The sequence below is a fragment of the Rhagoletis pomonella genome, unplaced genomic scaffold (genome assembly GCF_013731165.1).
Source record: "Rhagoletis pomonella isolate Grant_MI unplaced genomic scaffold, Rhpom_1.0 Rhpom_scaffold_00002, whole genome shotgun sequence".
NCBI classification, from domain to species: domain Eukaryota; kingdom Metazoa; phylum Arthropoda; class Insecta; order Diptera; family Tephritidae; genus Rhagoletis; species Rhagoletis pomonella.
Genome location: NW_023458556.1, coordinates 24,274,780 through 24,287,733, shown reverse-complemented (window position 1 = coordinate 24,287,733; position 12,954 = coordinate 24,274,780). Strand labels below are relative to the sequence as shown.

At 41.4% G+C, this 12,954-nt stretch overlaps 1 protein-coding gene across 1 annotated transcript in view; it reads right to left on the bottom strand.

The window, feature by feature from the left end:
• Positions 1 to 2,021: 2,021 nt before the first annotated feature.
• Positions 2,022 to 12,954, bottom strand: part of LOC118734498 (polyhomeotic-proximal chromatin protein-like) — a 17,839-nt gene continuing 6,906 nt past the window's right edge. Inside the window, exons 2-6 of the mRNA XM_036464217.1 lie at positions 7,229 to 8,390; positions 6,505 to 7,150; positions 3,967 to 6,432; positions 3,472 to 3,801; positions 2,022 to 3,401 (exon numbers count right to left, since the gene is read on the bottom strand). Coding sequence (XP_036320110.1) covers positions 2,599 to 3,401; positions 3,472 to 3,801; positions 3,967 to 6,432; positions 6,505 to 7,150; positions 7,229 to 8,390 — 5,407 coding nt within the window. The 3' untranslated portion in view covers positions 2,022 to 2,598. The remainder of the gene's footprint in view (positions 3,402 to 3,471; positions 3,802 to 3,966; positions 6,433 to 6,504; positions 7,151 to 7,228; positions 8,391 to 12,954) is intronic.

Here is a 12,954-nt window from a genome sequence, read left to right as displayed (position 1 = left end):
CATTCGTGTAAGTATTTATGAATATATATACTTAGATACTAAAAAATTTAAAATTAAAGAATTTCAGCAAAATGGCTACATCTATGAAAAATAATCAGCCTTATCATGAGTTTTATTTTCTCCGAACCGGTTCACTCTTCATATTTGGTTTCCGAGTATTTACTATGGGCGGAATACAAATTTTCAGGTGAAATTTTTTTCGGGCGAAACTCAGGCTATGGCAGAATATGTAAAGCTTTATAACAATCCAGAAAAAGGCGAAGGGAACTGATGCCCCTGTATTTGTGTGACAACGCGCACCGCACAAATTATAGAAGAATGTACCTCAGCATACATATATATATATATGTAAAGCACATTTATCGAGAGAGATCTTTATTGCAATTTGTCACTAACAATCTGTTTAAAACAACGCTTGTCGCAAGGAAAATTCGCCGTTGTATTTCGGTGCTCTACACGTGTCACAAAACCCACGTTGCCTTTTAATACTCCGACTTATGGGTCGATTATGGATGGCAATGCAACCGTAGTTATCTCAATCAAAATTTCTGCGGCAAAAACAAAAATGCAGTTGCCAGTATAGCAACTCAGTTGCGAGCTTTCAGTTGCCAGTTGCCATCTGTAATACCGTTTCAGCCACTGGCCACCCGACTGAAGTTCGGTTGCAATCCGTAATCGACCCATTAACTCCTACCGACCACTCGCAGGCGGTAATCAAAGGCCATCAGAGAAAGCTTCCTTAATCTCACTCTTAGTCGGTATTGGTGTTCCAATTAGCTTTGTTAAAGTTAATATACAGTATGAAGCAAAGTCGACAGGTTTATCAATCGCGATAACAATGGGCAGATGGGCTGATGCCAGAGTCTGCATAGGTCGCCATGTTGTGCTGTTTATCAGACCAGCGCTCACAATTGTTATGTCAGGCGTGCTACTGCAGCTGCCCATAATCTTGGTGGGTGCGTCGTCGTTCAGTGTGCAGAATGTCGAATAGTCTATCTGCTCAGCCAATAGGTTTCCCCTACCATCATTCGACAGGCTTGAGTGCCAAAGATCGAGGTGCGCGTTGAAGTCACCGACTACCATACGGTTTTCACCTCTGAGGAGCGCACCTATTTCAGGGTGATATCCTGCTGGTGACAGCGGGTATATAAGCATTAAATATTTCCAACTCGAGATCGCCTGGCCGAATAGCAATACTCTGGCATTCTAGGGTGGTATACCCGCGGTCGATGCCTGCTTCGATGGGAGGATGGTGGTGTATAATGAACGCTAGGTGTGTTGAATTGCTGTGCAACTTCGTCTCTCGGACCGCAGCTATTAGTATTCCATGCCGGCCCATGAAGACGGTAATATCCTCGATCTTGCTCTGTAGTCCGTTACAGTTAACCTGTAGGATCTTTGTGTGCCTTGGGAGACTGATTGCAATGTGTGGTATTAGGGAGTTGTTATGCCTGCCGGCCGCCTGCTGGGTGTGCTGCTGAAGGGGGTGCTGCCTTGGGGTGGTAGTGGGCGGCGCCCCGGGGGAAGATAGCGACTCAGCAACACAATATCGCGTAGTTCACAGTCCGAAAAATGGCCTAAAGTGGCACCAGCCAAGGCGGGAATTGCTCTTGACTGATGTTACGTTACGGTATATTCTGGACCAACACACCGAGCATATTGTGTAAACGTGAGTGATTCCGGTACGTTTTTCTGTTGTTAAACGCTGTTTAGGTTGTCAGTGTTTTACTCAGATACACGCTGAAAACTTAAAAAGCGTTGAACACCTAAAAATCCTGGTATTGAGTTCTATCCTTAGCAAAGAAAGTAAAGCATTTTTTTACGAATTTTTCACATAAACTTACTGGTAGTGAACGCCATTTATTTAGTTATTTCGATAATGCTTCAATTGCAAATGTTAGATTGGTATTCATTTGAATTTACATGTTTACAAGCTACCATTAAATATAACGTAATTGTTAATATTAAGCATAAAAATACTCTTTGAGTTTACATCTGTAGGTTGTCGAGTTTTCACTTTCTACAACGCAAAAAAAAAAAATATGAGCGCCTTAAACGCTTGCGAAACTCCAGTGCGGAAATTAAGCCTGTACTCTAGGCGCTAATTATATTAATTATGTATACTCGTATAATGAACTTCACATATTTATTACTAAATTTCAATAAAAGTGTCTAATACAAATAAACATGAAGAGAAAAAGTGATTAATCTACGAATAATAAAACAGTATATATATAACAGAAAAGAAACCTCTAAAGTAATACTTAAATATAGTGAAAGATACTTCCAATCTCACTTAGCATAAATAACGCGCGCAGTTTAATTCTATGTATATATTTCCACACTTAATGTTTACATAAAACTATTTATATCCATAGTTATTTCGATTTCAGGAGTAGTAGTAGTAGTTAAAAAAGTTACCCACATATAGAACTTATCATCATTTTCCTTCGACTACTTTATGTACAGAGCCTACTTATGTATGTATGTATATAAGATAGAGCATTTACTCGCTTGCTTAACTCCTTTTATGCTATTAATTATTGAAGAAAAATATCGCTTCAAAATCATTTATTTACAAAATTTTAAACACCGCTTCTACTGTTGTGCTTCTTTATCGGCACTAGGCGCTGGCGTCTGCTCCTTCATCGACTCAACTTTTGCGACAATCTTTAGCGCTGGTCCCAATTTCATGCCCATCGCATTCACTAAATGATTCTCCTTGAGCAACATCAAGGCTTGTCCATCAATTTCTTGCTGTTCAAAATCATCCACATAGTCCAAGCAGCCAGGCAAATGGCGTATGAACTCGCATACTTCAGCCACACTCCAATCGGCCATTGCCGGGCGTTCGGCAGGTGTGGCCGCTGCATGCGCCCCACCAGCAGATCCAGTTGCTGCAGAAGCTGCAGCTGCGGCAGCAACAGCATTGGCGGCCGCAACATTGGCCACCTGTTGCGCCTCAGCAGCAACAACGGCAGCAACAGCTGCTGCATTTTCAAGCCTAGCAGCGCCATTTTGGGCAGCACTATTGCTGTAGGCAGTGACTGGCGCCGACGGTATGGGTTCAGTTTGCATTTTCTCAGGTGCAGCAGCATTATTTGCGTTGCTCGTAATACTGGAGATTTCAGCAATGGCCTTGGCATCAGCAGCAGCATTCTGGTTGCTTGCCACAGTATTGCTGGTATTGCTTTGTGTGGGCGCCTCTGTTGGTTGCTCGCTCATGGAAGCCTTCGATTGTCGGGCACACGTTAGCGAGCAGAAACGTTTCTTCTTCAGCTTAGCTTTGTGCTCAGGTTTGCCGCAATGCTCGCATGCGATCATGTCGGGTGGTAGAGAAGTCTGTCCGTTGGTTTGATTGATAGCATTGTGCGAATTCTCGTCCATAGCCGATTTTTTCTCTGCAAAATGATAGATTAGTATACTGTGGAGTTAACGAGTATAATGTGGGGGAAAAATGGTAATACTTACTGGGCGGTTCGTCGTCCGCATCCTTATCTGCGTAGCGTTGCCGTGTCACGGGGAATGGTTCGTTGGCCTCTTGTATTATAAAACCATCTATGACATGTGTCAACACATTGGGCTTGATCATGGCTTTCGGGAGGTCCTTTTCCACTTTTGCGCTTGCCACACTGGAAGTGTTCTTGGGCATGGTGGTGGGTATGCTTGTCGAGACTGCATTCGTTAGCTTAGCAGCTGGAGTAGTAATTTCATCATTTGCAGAAGATGCAGTTGCTGCGGCTTTTTCAACCTCAGCGTTGCCGGTTTTGATGGGGTCATTTGAGCGATTACCAACAGTGCCTGTGAGGAGTTATTCAAATTTTTTATTTATTTAAGAAAAATATGAAAGTACAAGTTTACACATATATGCACAGATGTATATAAAAATAATAATAATAATAATAAAACGAAAGAAATAACAAAATAAAATTTATGAAACTATAAATCTGACCGCATTCACTCTACCTTTAGTTGGCGACGATGTGGTAGGTTGCGTAATGGAGGTTACATTCGCTACATTTTTCGTCGGCGATGCCGCCGCCGTTGTAGTCGGTGTGGTGGTTGCTGGCGGCGTTACAGGTGGCGGTGTTGTATCCATTGCAATTGGAGTTTTAGCTGCTTCTGCATTCGGTGAGGACGACGACGAATTGGCAGTGGTTGCCACAGTAGCGACAGTGCCACTAACACTCGTAGAATTAGTTATGTTAGATTGTGGCTGATGTTGGTTCTGTTGTTGTTGCTGCTGCTGCATTGTGGATGACGCTGACGATGACGACGTTGCTGATTCTATGATAGGCGGCTGTTGAGGTGCGGCAACTTTGGGAGAGCCCAATGCTGCCTTTGCTGCTGCTTCCTTCAATTCCGCCGACGCTGATGTCGCTCCCGCTCCAACCGAAATCGCGACCGTGGAATTATTATTTAAACTGGTATTCATTTGATTATTTTGATTGGCCGACGAAGTGGCCGATGAAATTTGCATTGCGCGAGTGGCTTCTGATGCAATACCACCCAACAGCGACATATGTGAGGTCGATTGCATGGACAAAGTGTTTTTGTATTGTTGTTGCAATTGTTGGTGCTGCTGTTGTTGTTGTTGTTGTTGATGCTGATGCTGTTGTTGCTGCTGCTGCTGTTGTTGTTGGTGCTGTTGTTGCTGCTGCTGGTCATTTGCGAGCGACTTGATAGGTGTGCTGGGCAAAGAGGAAACGGATGTCACACCACCAGCACCTCCAGCGCCGCTATTTAGAGGCGAAGACATGGTGGCTGACGCTGCAGCAGTTGATGTAACCGGCGAGGACTGTATGCTACCGCCCATGGATGCGTTCATCATTGATGTGAGGCCGAGCAGTGGACTCTGTGTGGGTGTGGAAACCATGCTGGGCTGTGGCAGTGGGTGAGCGGATGGCGGAGCCATTTGGGTTTGCTGCTGCTGCTGTTGCACCTGCTGTGCTTGTTGCTGTTGCGCCTGCTGTGCTTGTTGCTGTTGCGCCTGCTGTGCTTGTTGTTGCGCCTGTTGTACCTGCTGTTGCTGCTGCTGCGCCTGGTGTTGTGCCTGCTGCTGCTGCGAGGCGGCAAGAGTTGCGGCCAGTAAACTTTGCTGTTGTTGTTGCTGCTGCTGCGCTTGTTGTTGCGCCTGCTGTGCTTGTTGCTGTTGCTGCGCTTGTTGTTGCGCCTGCTGTGCTTGTTGCTGTTGCTGCTGCTGTTGTTGTTGCTGCTGCAGCTGTGCCGTCTGATTAATGCCAATGGTGCTGGTGACCAATGGTCCAGCCTGATTAGTGATAGTCACCACTGACGTTGTTGGCAGCGTCGAGGCCTTCGACTGATAGACGCCGTGTTGCTGCAACGCGGCGGCTGCGGACGAGGCTATGCTTGATGGCGTCGAAGACGACACCGAGAAGGGTACGCCGGCAATCTGCGGTGGTAAATGCGTTTGCTGTTGTTGTTGTGATTGTTGTTGTTGCTGCTGCTGCTGCTGGGCATGAGTCTGAGCCTGTTGCTGCTGTGGCTGCTGTTGCACGACGATTTGGTGTATTATATTCTGTTGTTGCTCACGCTGCTGCTGTTGCTGTTGCTGTTGCTGCTGCTGCTGTTGTTGTTGAACTAGCTGCTGTTGCAGCAACTGAGTTTGTAGCTGTTGTTGTTGTTGTTGCGCTTGCTGTTGCTGTGTGATGAATGTTTGTGGCGTCACCTGCAACTGTATCTGTTGCGGTTGCTGCTGGTGTTGGTGTTGTTGCAACTGTTGCTGTTGTTGTTGTTGTTGCTGCTGTTGTTGCATTTGTATAGCCGATGCAAATTGTTGCTGTAGCAAGTGCTGCTGCAGTAGAGCCTGTTGTTGTTGCTGCTGCTGCTTCTGCATCTGCTGTATTTGAATTTGCTGCTGCTGTTGCTGTTGCTTGTCGACATGGCCAGTCGTGGTGGCCTGCTGTATGGCCTGTCCATTTTGTATGGTTATCGGCGGCCCGGTTGACATCACAACCATTTTACCCGCAGGCGTAACCACCTGATGCATAGTTGCGCCTTGCTGCTGCAACCCAGCTGCCGTGGCGACCGTTTGGGGCTTCAGCTGCTGCGGCTGGCCATTTTCAGTCTTCATTGTCGGCAGTGCTGGCCGCACTGGCTGCTGCTTGGTGCGCATCTTCTTTAGCAAACTTTGATTTTGGGCAGTCTGCGTCGACACCGAACTAGCCGGACGTATCTGAGCGCCATTTTGCGGCAATATTTGCGGCACGCGTTGCGCCACTTGCTGCTGCAATTGGCTAGCTGTAACGGCTTGTTGCTGCAATTGAGCGGCGGCTGCGACGACGGCCTGCGCCGTCTGCTGCTGCTGCTGTGCCTGTTGTTGATGGGTTTGCTGTTGTTTGGGCGCGAGCGCTTCTATTTGTTGACGCGGCTTAACAGCGGGCTGTGCGACGTTGCACTGTAAGGTGATGGCTACAAAGGAAAAAGAAGAAAACGGGTTGTTGTTAACGTAACGCAAGCGCTGCGTAATTCTCTATCACTTACGACTCTGCTGCTGCGCCTGTATTGTTTGATGCGAAGCCGGCTGCTGAATAAACATGCTCTGCGTACCATCCGCCTGCGTGCCGCGTATTATAATTGGATTCTGCAACTGTTGTAGTCCATTCGACCAAAACGGCACCCATGGGCCAATTTGCATTTGCGGTGCGCCAGTGGCGTTTTGCAGAGGACTAATTATCTGTGTCGGCATTGTAGCTTGCGACACCTGCACACATTGTTGCGTTGACTGCTGCTGCTGTTGCTGCTGCTGAGCCACAGCACCGGCGGCGCCCGCGGCCGATTGCACTGTATTCGTGGTGGTTGTCACCTTTTGTACGACCTTCTGCTGCAGACCCTTCTGCGCATCGCTTGTGGCCTTTGCATTTTGTTGTTGCTGCTGTTGCTGTTGTTGTTGCTGTTGCTGTTGTTGAGCATTAGCTGCTGCAGCTGCCATGGAATTAAATATATTCTGTTGCTGTTGCGGCGATTGTGCGAGCACGGGCGTGAAAAGGAGCGCCTGTGGCGATTGACTGGACGGTATGGCGTAGGTGTTGGGAAACCCTGCATTACCGCCGATCATTTGCTTAGCATTCTGCGTGGTGGTGGTAATCATTTGAGGCGTGCCACCTTGAAACGGCTTGCTAGCGATAACCTGCGTAGAACAAGGAAAATTGTACTTATACATCGATTAAGAAATACATAAAATTCAAGTAAACTCAACAGCACCCACCTGTATCGGCTGCTGTCCCAAATTCGAGTGTATCAAGTTGCCAGAAACGAGTTGTGGATACAGGAAACCCGAATTAAGCGCCGTTTGTTGTGGCATCAACTGCACCGTACGCCCCTGTGCCCAATCACCCAACACCTGTCCGGTCAACTGCATCGGCGACATGGTACTTATGGTGGTCGAATGCTGCTGCATTGCAGCAACAGCGGCGGCCGCGCTACTTGGTGTTTGCTGATTAGCCGGACTGCCGGGCGCACCGGCTGTAGGATCCGCCAACTGCATTTGCATTTGTTGCAGCTGATTGGCCTGCGTGGGATCCAACAAACCGGGGTGCTTCAGCTCCCCGCCCGCACCGGCAGCGCTCAGCTGATGTGTGGTGGCAGTGTGCGTAGGAAATTCCTGTTTCACCTGTATGGCAGTGAATGGCGAGCCATGTTGCAGTTGCAGTTGTTGCAACTGCTGTAATTGTTCGGGTGAGATTTGTAGTGGCACCGATGAAGGCGCCACTTGTTGAGCTGGACTCTGTGATTTCTCCAGCGTGAAGTTTTTCTGCGGTGTCGAAGTGGATGCGATAGCCTTTGCTGCTGGCGTTGATGAGCTGACAAATGTCGAAGAAGTCGAAGATGTGGATGATGCTGATGAGGTCGTCGATGAAGCGGATGAATGCGACGACGACGACGACGACGACGACGATGAAACTCCACCACTGCTCACTCCTAAAGTATGCCTATAGCTGACGTTGGGATTATGGTTGTAGTGGTTGTTGCCGTTACTGGCGCTACTAATATGCGTATCCGGATACGGTGGACTAGCGAAATCGTATTTCTCGTCAAACGTGATTCCCGCCTTTTGTGCGAGTGTTTCGAGACACTTAAGCGGGCGTTCGTTGTTTTTGTTGTTAGCTGTATTAGCGTTCCTATTATTGTTATTGTTATTCAAATGATTGTTAAAACTATTATTCGCTGCTGCTGTAGTAGTGGTGATGGTCGTAGTCGCCTGTGGCTGTTGTTGGTGTTGCTTTAATGCAGCTGTTGTACTATCCACCGACTGTGTGTACTCAGAATTGACTTTGATAATCCTAATATTCGAGTTGTCCTTCAAAGGTTGAGTAGGTAAGTAGAGATTGTTTGGCGTTGGTTGTGTGACGTCGCTTTCAATATCCGTTCTAAAGGTGCGAAAAACAATAGAAGAAGATATGGGTAGAAATGAGTAATTCGAAAAGTAAGGATTAGGCAGCAATTTTAATAAAAAATAATAATGAGTATAAATAAATGGTATTTACGCATGCTTAGGGATGTATGTATGTATGTATGTATAGTACAGTATGTACACAGGCATAAAACTTTTTTTAAGATGGGATGCAGAATGATGAAAAACCAACAAAAAAAAGGTTTCTATCAAAATTTGGTAAAAAAAGTTGCCGCAGGGAACTACGAGAAAAAAATTTGTACTGAACAAAAATACTTGTGGCAACGCAAACCTTACCACCACTTAAAAAAATTGGTAGAATTTCGTAAATTAAAATAATTTTTTTTTTAATACACATACATATATGTACATATTCACACTGTAACAAAATCTATTTGTATAAGGGCCATTACATTGTGACTGGTGGCACAGTGGACTCCAGAATGTGATGAATTGTGAGTAATAACTATGTCGCGGGAACTCTGACAACCGTTAAAGATATTTTCGGATAATAAATAAATAACTGATGTACGAAATTCCTTTAAAAAAATACCATATAATGTATTTGAATAAATGAAATGTAGTCATTTAACAATAGGTTACTACTGAAATATAGATTATAAGAAAATTTAAAATTTACGTCGTTTTCCTCTTTTACATGCAATGACCCATAAATAAAAGATTCAAAATTCGCATAACAATTTGAAAAATTCATAAAATTTTCATTAAAATTTCAAACTTTTAAATCAAATTTGAAGGAAAATTTCGGCTACGGGATTTTAGTAGAATAATAAAGTGCAAGTTTGAAGTAGCTAAAAATTTTGTTTGGTTTTAGAAAATTTTTTTTTTTCATGCGATGTTGTGCATGTTTCTCATATAAAAAGCAAGCGGAAAGACCGCCGGCAAAAAAAAAAAATTAACATGTATGTATCCACAGCTGCGGTCAATGTATTAGCACCCAGTTCAAAATGATATTGTTTGCAACTTATGTTTGTTTATTTATTTTTAATAATTTTCATTAAAAATATAATTCAATCTATAACAGAAACCACATACATAGATAAATAAAAGTTTCAAAGCTTGCAAAAATTATATTTGAAATGAAATTGATTAAAAATAAATAAATAAACATACATACAGTTGCAAACAATATCATTTTGAATTTCGGTGCTGATTCATTGGCCGCAGCTGTATATGGAAAATTCCATGCCAACCGAATTATGATTGGTTTCCAATTTTTTTTTATCCTTTGACTTGGCATTTTCTATATATGAATGTACAACTTAGCGACAGAAAATAGTGGTTAGTCCCCTTCTATCAATGCTTGATTTCAATCGTTTCAAGTTCTGAAATTTTTTCATATAGCAAATTTTTTTTTTGTGGAAAATGATTTTCAGGCCGTGTGTATTTAAATTCTCTTTGTGTGAGAACATCAAGATGCACGCCACAAATCGGAGGAGAAGCTCGGCCAAACAGTAACATAAGTGTACGCGCCAATTATTACACCGTGCGATAAAAACAAAAAAATTTCAAAACACGCGAAAGAATCGATATACTCACGAAACTATGGGAAAAATATAGTAAAAATGCGTTTTTAGTTTATCACTCTAACGCCTGGATTTTTTTTTCAAAGGACTTTGAAATTTTAAAGAAATGAATAACTTAAAAAATTATTTAAAAAATTCAGTGCAATGTAAAATAAAATATGGGTACCAAATGAGAGAGAAAATTCTGTAGAATTTAGAAACAAAGTTTTTTGGTTTACAAGGACGAATATTATTAAATTTTATATTTTTAAGTTAATAACTTTTTCAGGACGAAATTTGATGATGACGTCGTCTGTATATTAGTCCTCAAAAACTATTTTTTTTTAAATAAATTTAGCAAATTTTCAAAGATATTTTTCTTAAATAAAAAATTTGTAAAGGATATTTTCCATACCCATACGTCCTTATGCACCAAAAAACGTATTCTGTTATAATTCTACAGAATTTTTTCTTTTATACTATGTACCCTTATTGTCATCCTACATTGCACTAAATTTTTTAAATAATTTTTTGAGATAATCATATTTTTTTAATTTCGAAGTCCTTTTAAAAAAATCCTGACTCCAGAGACTAAGTACGCAAAAACAAAGGCAAGGGGAACCGTCTGAGCTCTGATAAAATGTCTGTATGTATACATATGTACATATGTATGTAATCAGAATATCAAATGATGGAAATATTGAATCGGTAATTTTACGTCAATAGGTAAAGTAAGTGTTAAAAATGGAGATTTTCATCTTTATGCGCTATTTCAGATGATTAATGCAGAGTTTTATAGCTAAAAAGTTAAAAAAAGATTTCCAATGTTTTTTACAGATTTTTCCAAAATTGACGCGATGTAGTTTACAGCTCTTTACAGCCCATTTTATATAAACAAGTATACTTTTTAATAATAAAAATTGTATTAAAATTTTCTACTTTTACTCTCATTCGAGCGCCAATTTCGTCTCTTTATTCCTTCTCTACACTTTTTTTTTTTAGCGTTCCGCATGCCTTCTCGCCCCTCCGGCGCTCCCAGCTGTAACACAAGATACATTACAGTTTGTTGCATGCCACTAATTCGATCAGCCAGCCACCACTGTTTTCAACGAAGGTAGTAGGAAAATAACAATTTTTTTTTTTTTGTGCGTCGACTTGTGCAAGGGATGTTTCATCCCCTCAACAAACGCTTGCTAATAATGAAATAGAGCAAAATATTAATGTCCCATGAGGGGATGAACCCTTTTGCTTATTTTCATACATTTTTTTTCTTGTGCCTTTCACTTAGTGTCTGTGCTGTGAAAAAGGAAGCCGGAAAGAATTTATGCATAAGCATTTGATAGAAATAGGCAAAAACCAAAAGTGTGCGCGGCAAAAAGGATAAAACTGTGTGATACATAAACAAAAATGTTAATGTAAAATATCAACTCAATTTGATGCGAGTTGATGGCGGGCGAGAAAAGCAAAAAAAAAACCAAATGTGTTTTTGATGGCAATTTTTAAAAAGGATGCGATCACAGATATTAGATGTATGTATGTATGTATGTCTGTGCATTAGGGTGCTACAAAAATATTTTATGTATGGAAAATACATTTTTCGTGAATTGCTTTAAAATCGTTAAAATTAAAAATAAATTTCATTTGAGCGAATAAAAATATTTCCCTTCAGAAATCTTCCAACAATGAAATTATCATGCAAATTTAACTCTTAAATTTTACTAACTATTTTTTTCAAAACTTACGTAACCACGAACACATAAAACAACACAGTTTGGCTTATACTTATAGATGAGATATGTAACACTTGGGCAATTCACAAGGTGTCGTATTTGTCGTGTTTGTCGTGAAGTCATGATATTTCATGACAGTTGTAAAAATGTTGTTATTGTTTTGTGAAGAAAAATAACACATGACGATACAACTCTGCAACCTATGTTTATTCGGTGTTATGTGAGGTTAAGTGCTGAGATATAATAAATAATCGTAACAGGTGTTCACAACCGTCGTGTTTTAACACAACTTTACACAATATAACTTCACAACACCTTGTGAATTGCCCAACTGTGCGACAATTTTATGACAATTCAAACCAGCCCGGACTTTGCTAATATTTTTTGAATCCAGTAATAAAACACTCTATGGATTTGCAAAAATTAGTTCGTATTTTTCTTTTATAGCCTTCTAAAGTTTTCATGTCCCGACCTACATATAAGTACTTTTCGAAAAAGTGTAAAAAATTGTGAAAATAAAATCTGAGCGAAAATGAAAGTTAAGACAGTACATATGTAGTAAAATTGCGTGGGAAATATTTTCGTTGAACATCTTAACCCATTAGCCCCCAGCCTTACTTCAAGAAACCCCTCGAAAAGCAAATTTGGAAGTGTGTTAGAGGATTGATGTGTTCTAGAAAATTATCCTTCGGAAAATTTTACTGGGGGTCTCAGGCAAAAACTTCATGTAACCAAGGTAAAAGTCTCTAAAAAATTTAATAATAAAAATGTATGCTAAGAGGAATAGTTAGCCAAACTCAATTTTAATATTTTATTTTTTGTAGAAAAAACCAAGATTTTTTTTTAGTTTGGCTGTTGTTCCTTCTTGGCATAACTTTTTTATTAAACTTTTTAGAGAACACATCAATCCTCTAACGAACTTCCAAATTTGCTTTTTGAGGGTACCTCCCATCTGTAGTTATTTTTGACATCGGGGAACAAAACTCCATCAACCACTTTGTGAAAAACTACATGAATTTGCTGAACTGTAGGACCTTTGGGGCACGTCTTTCCGTTATCCGATTTTAAAAATTGTTCACATGTCACATTTTTATGACCAAATCAACCTTTCTGGGGGGAGTCTTGATTTGTACATAGCACCAAGTTGCAAAATAAGGCGCAGGCTACTGCACATGCATGATGATATTCATTGGATTGCAAAACTATAACTAAATAGGGGAGCGAAAGGACCACATAACGACAAATTTCTGTAGAAAAAACGGAAATCTGAATTTTTGCTCATTCT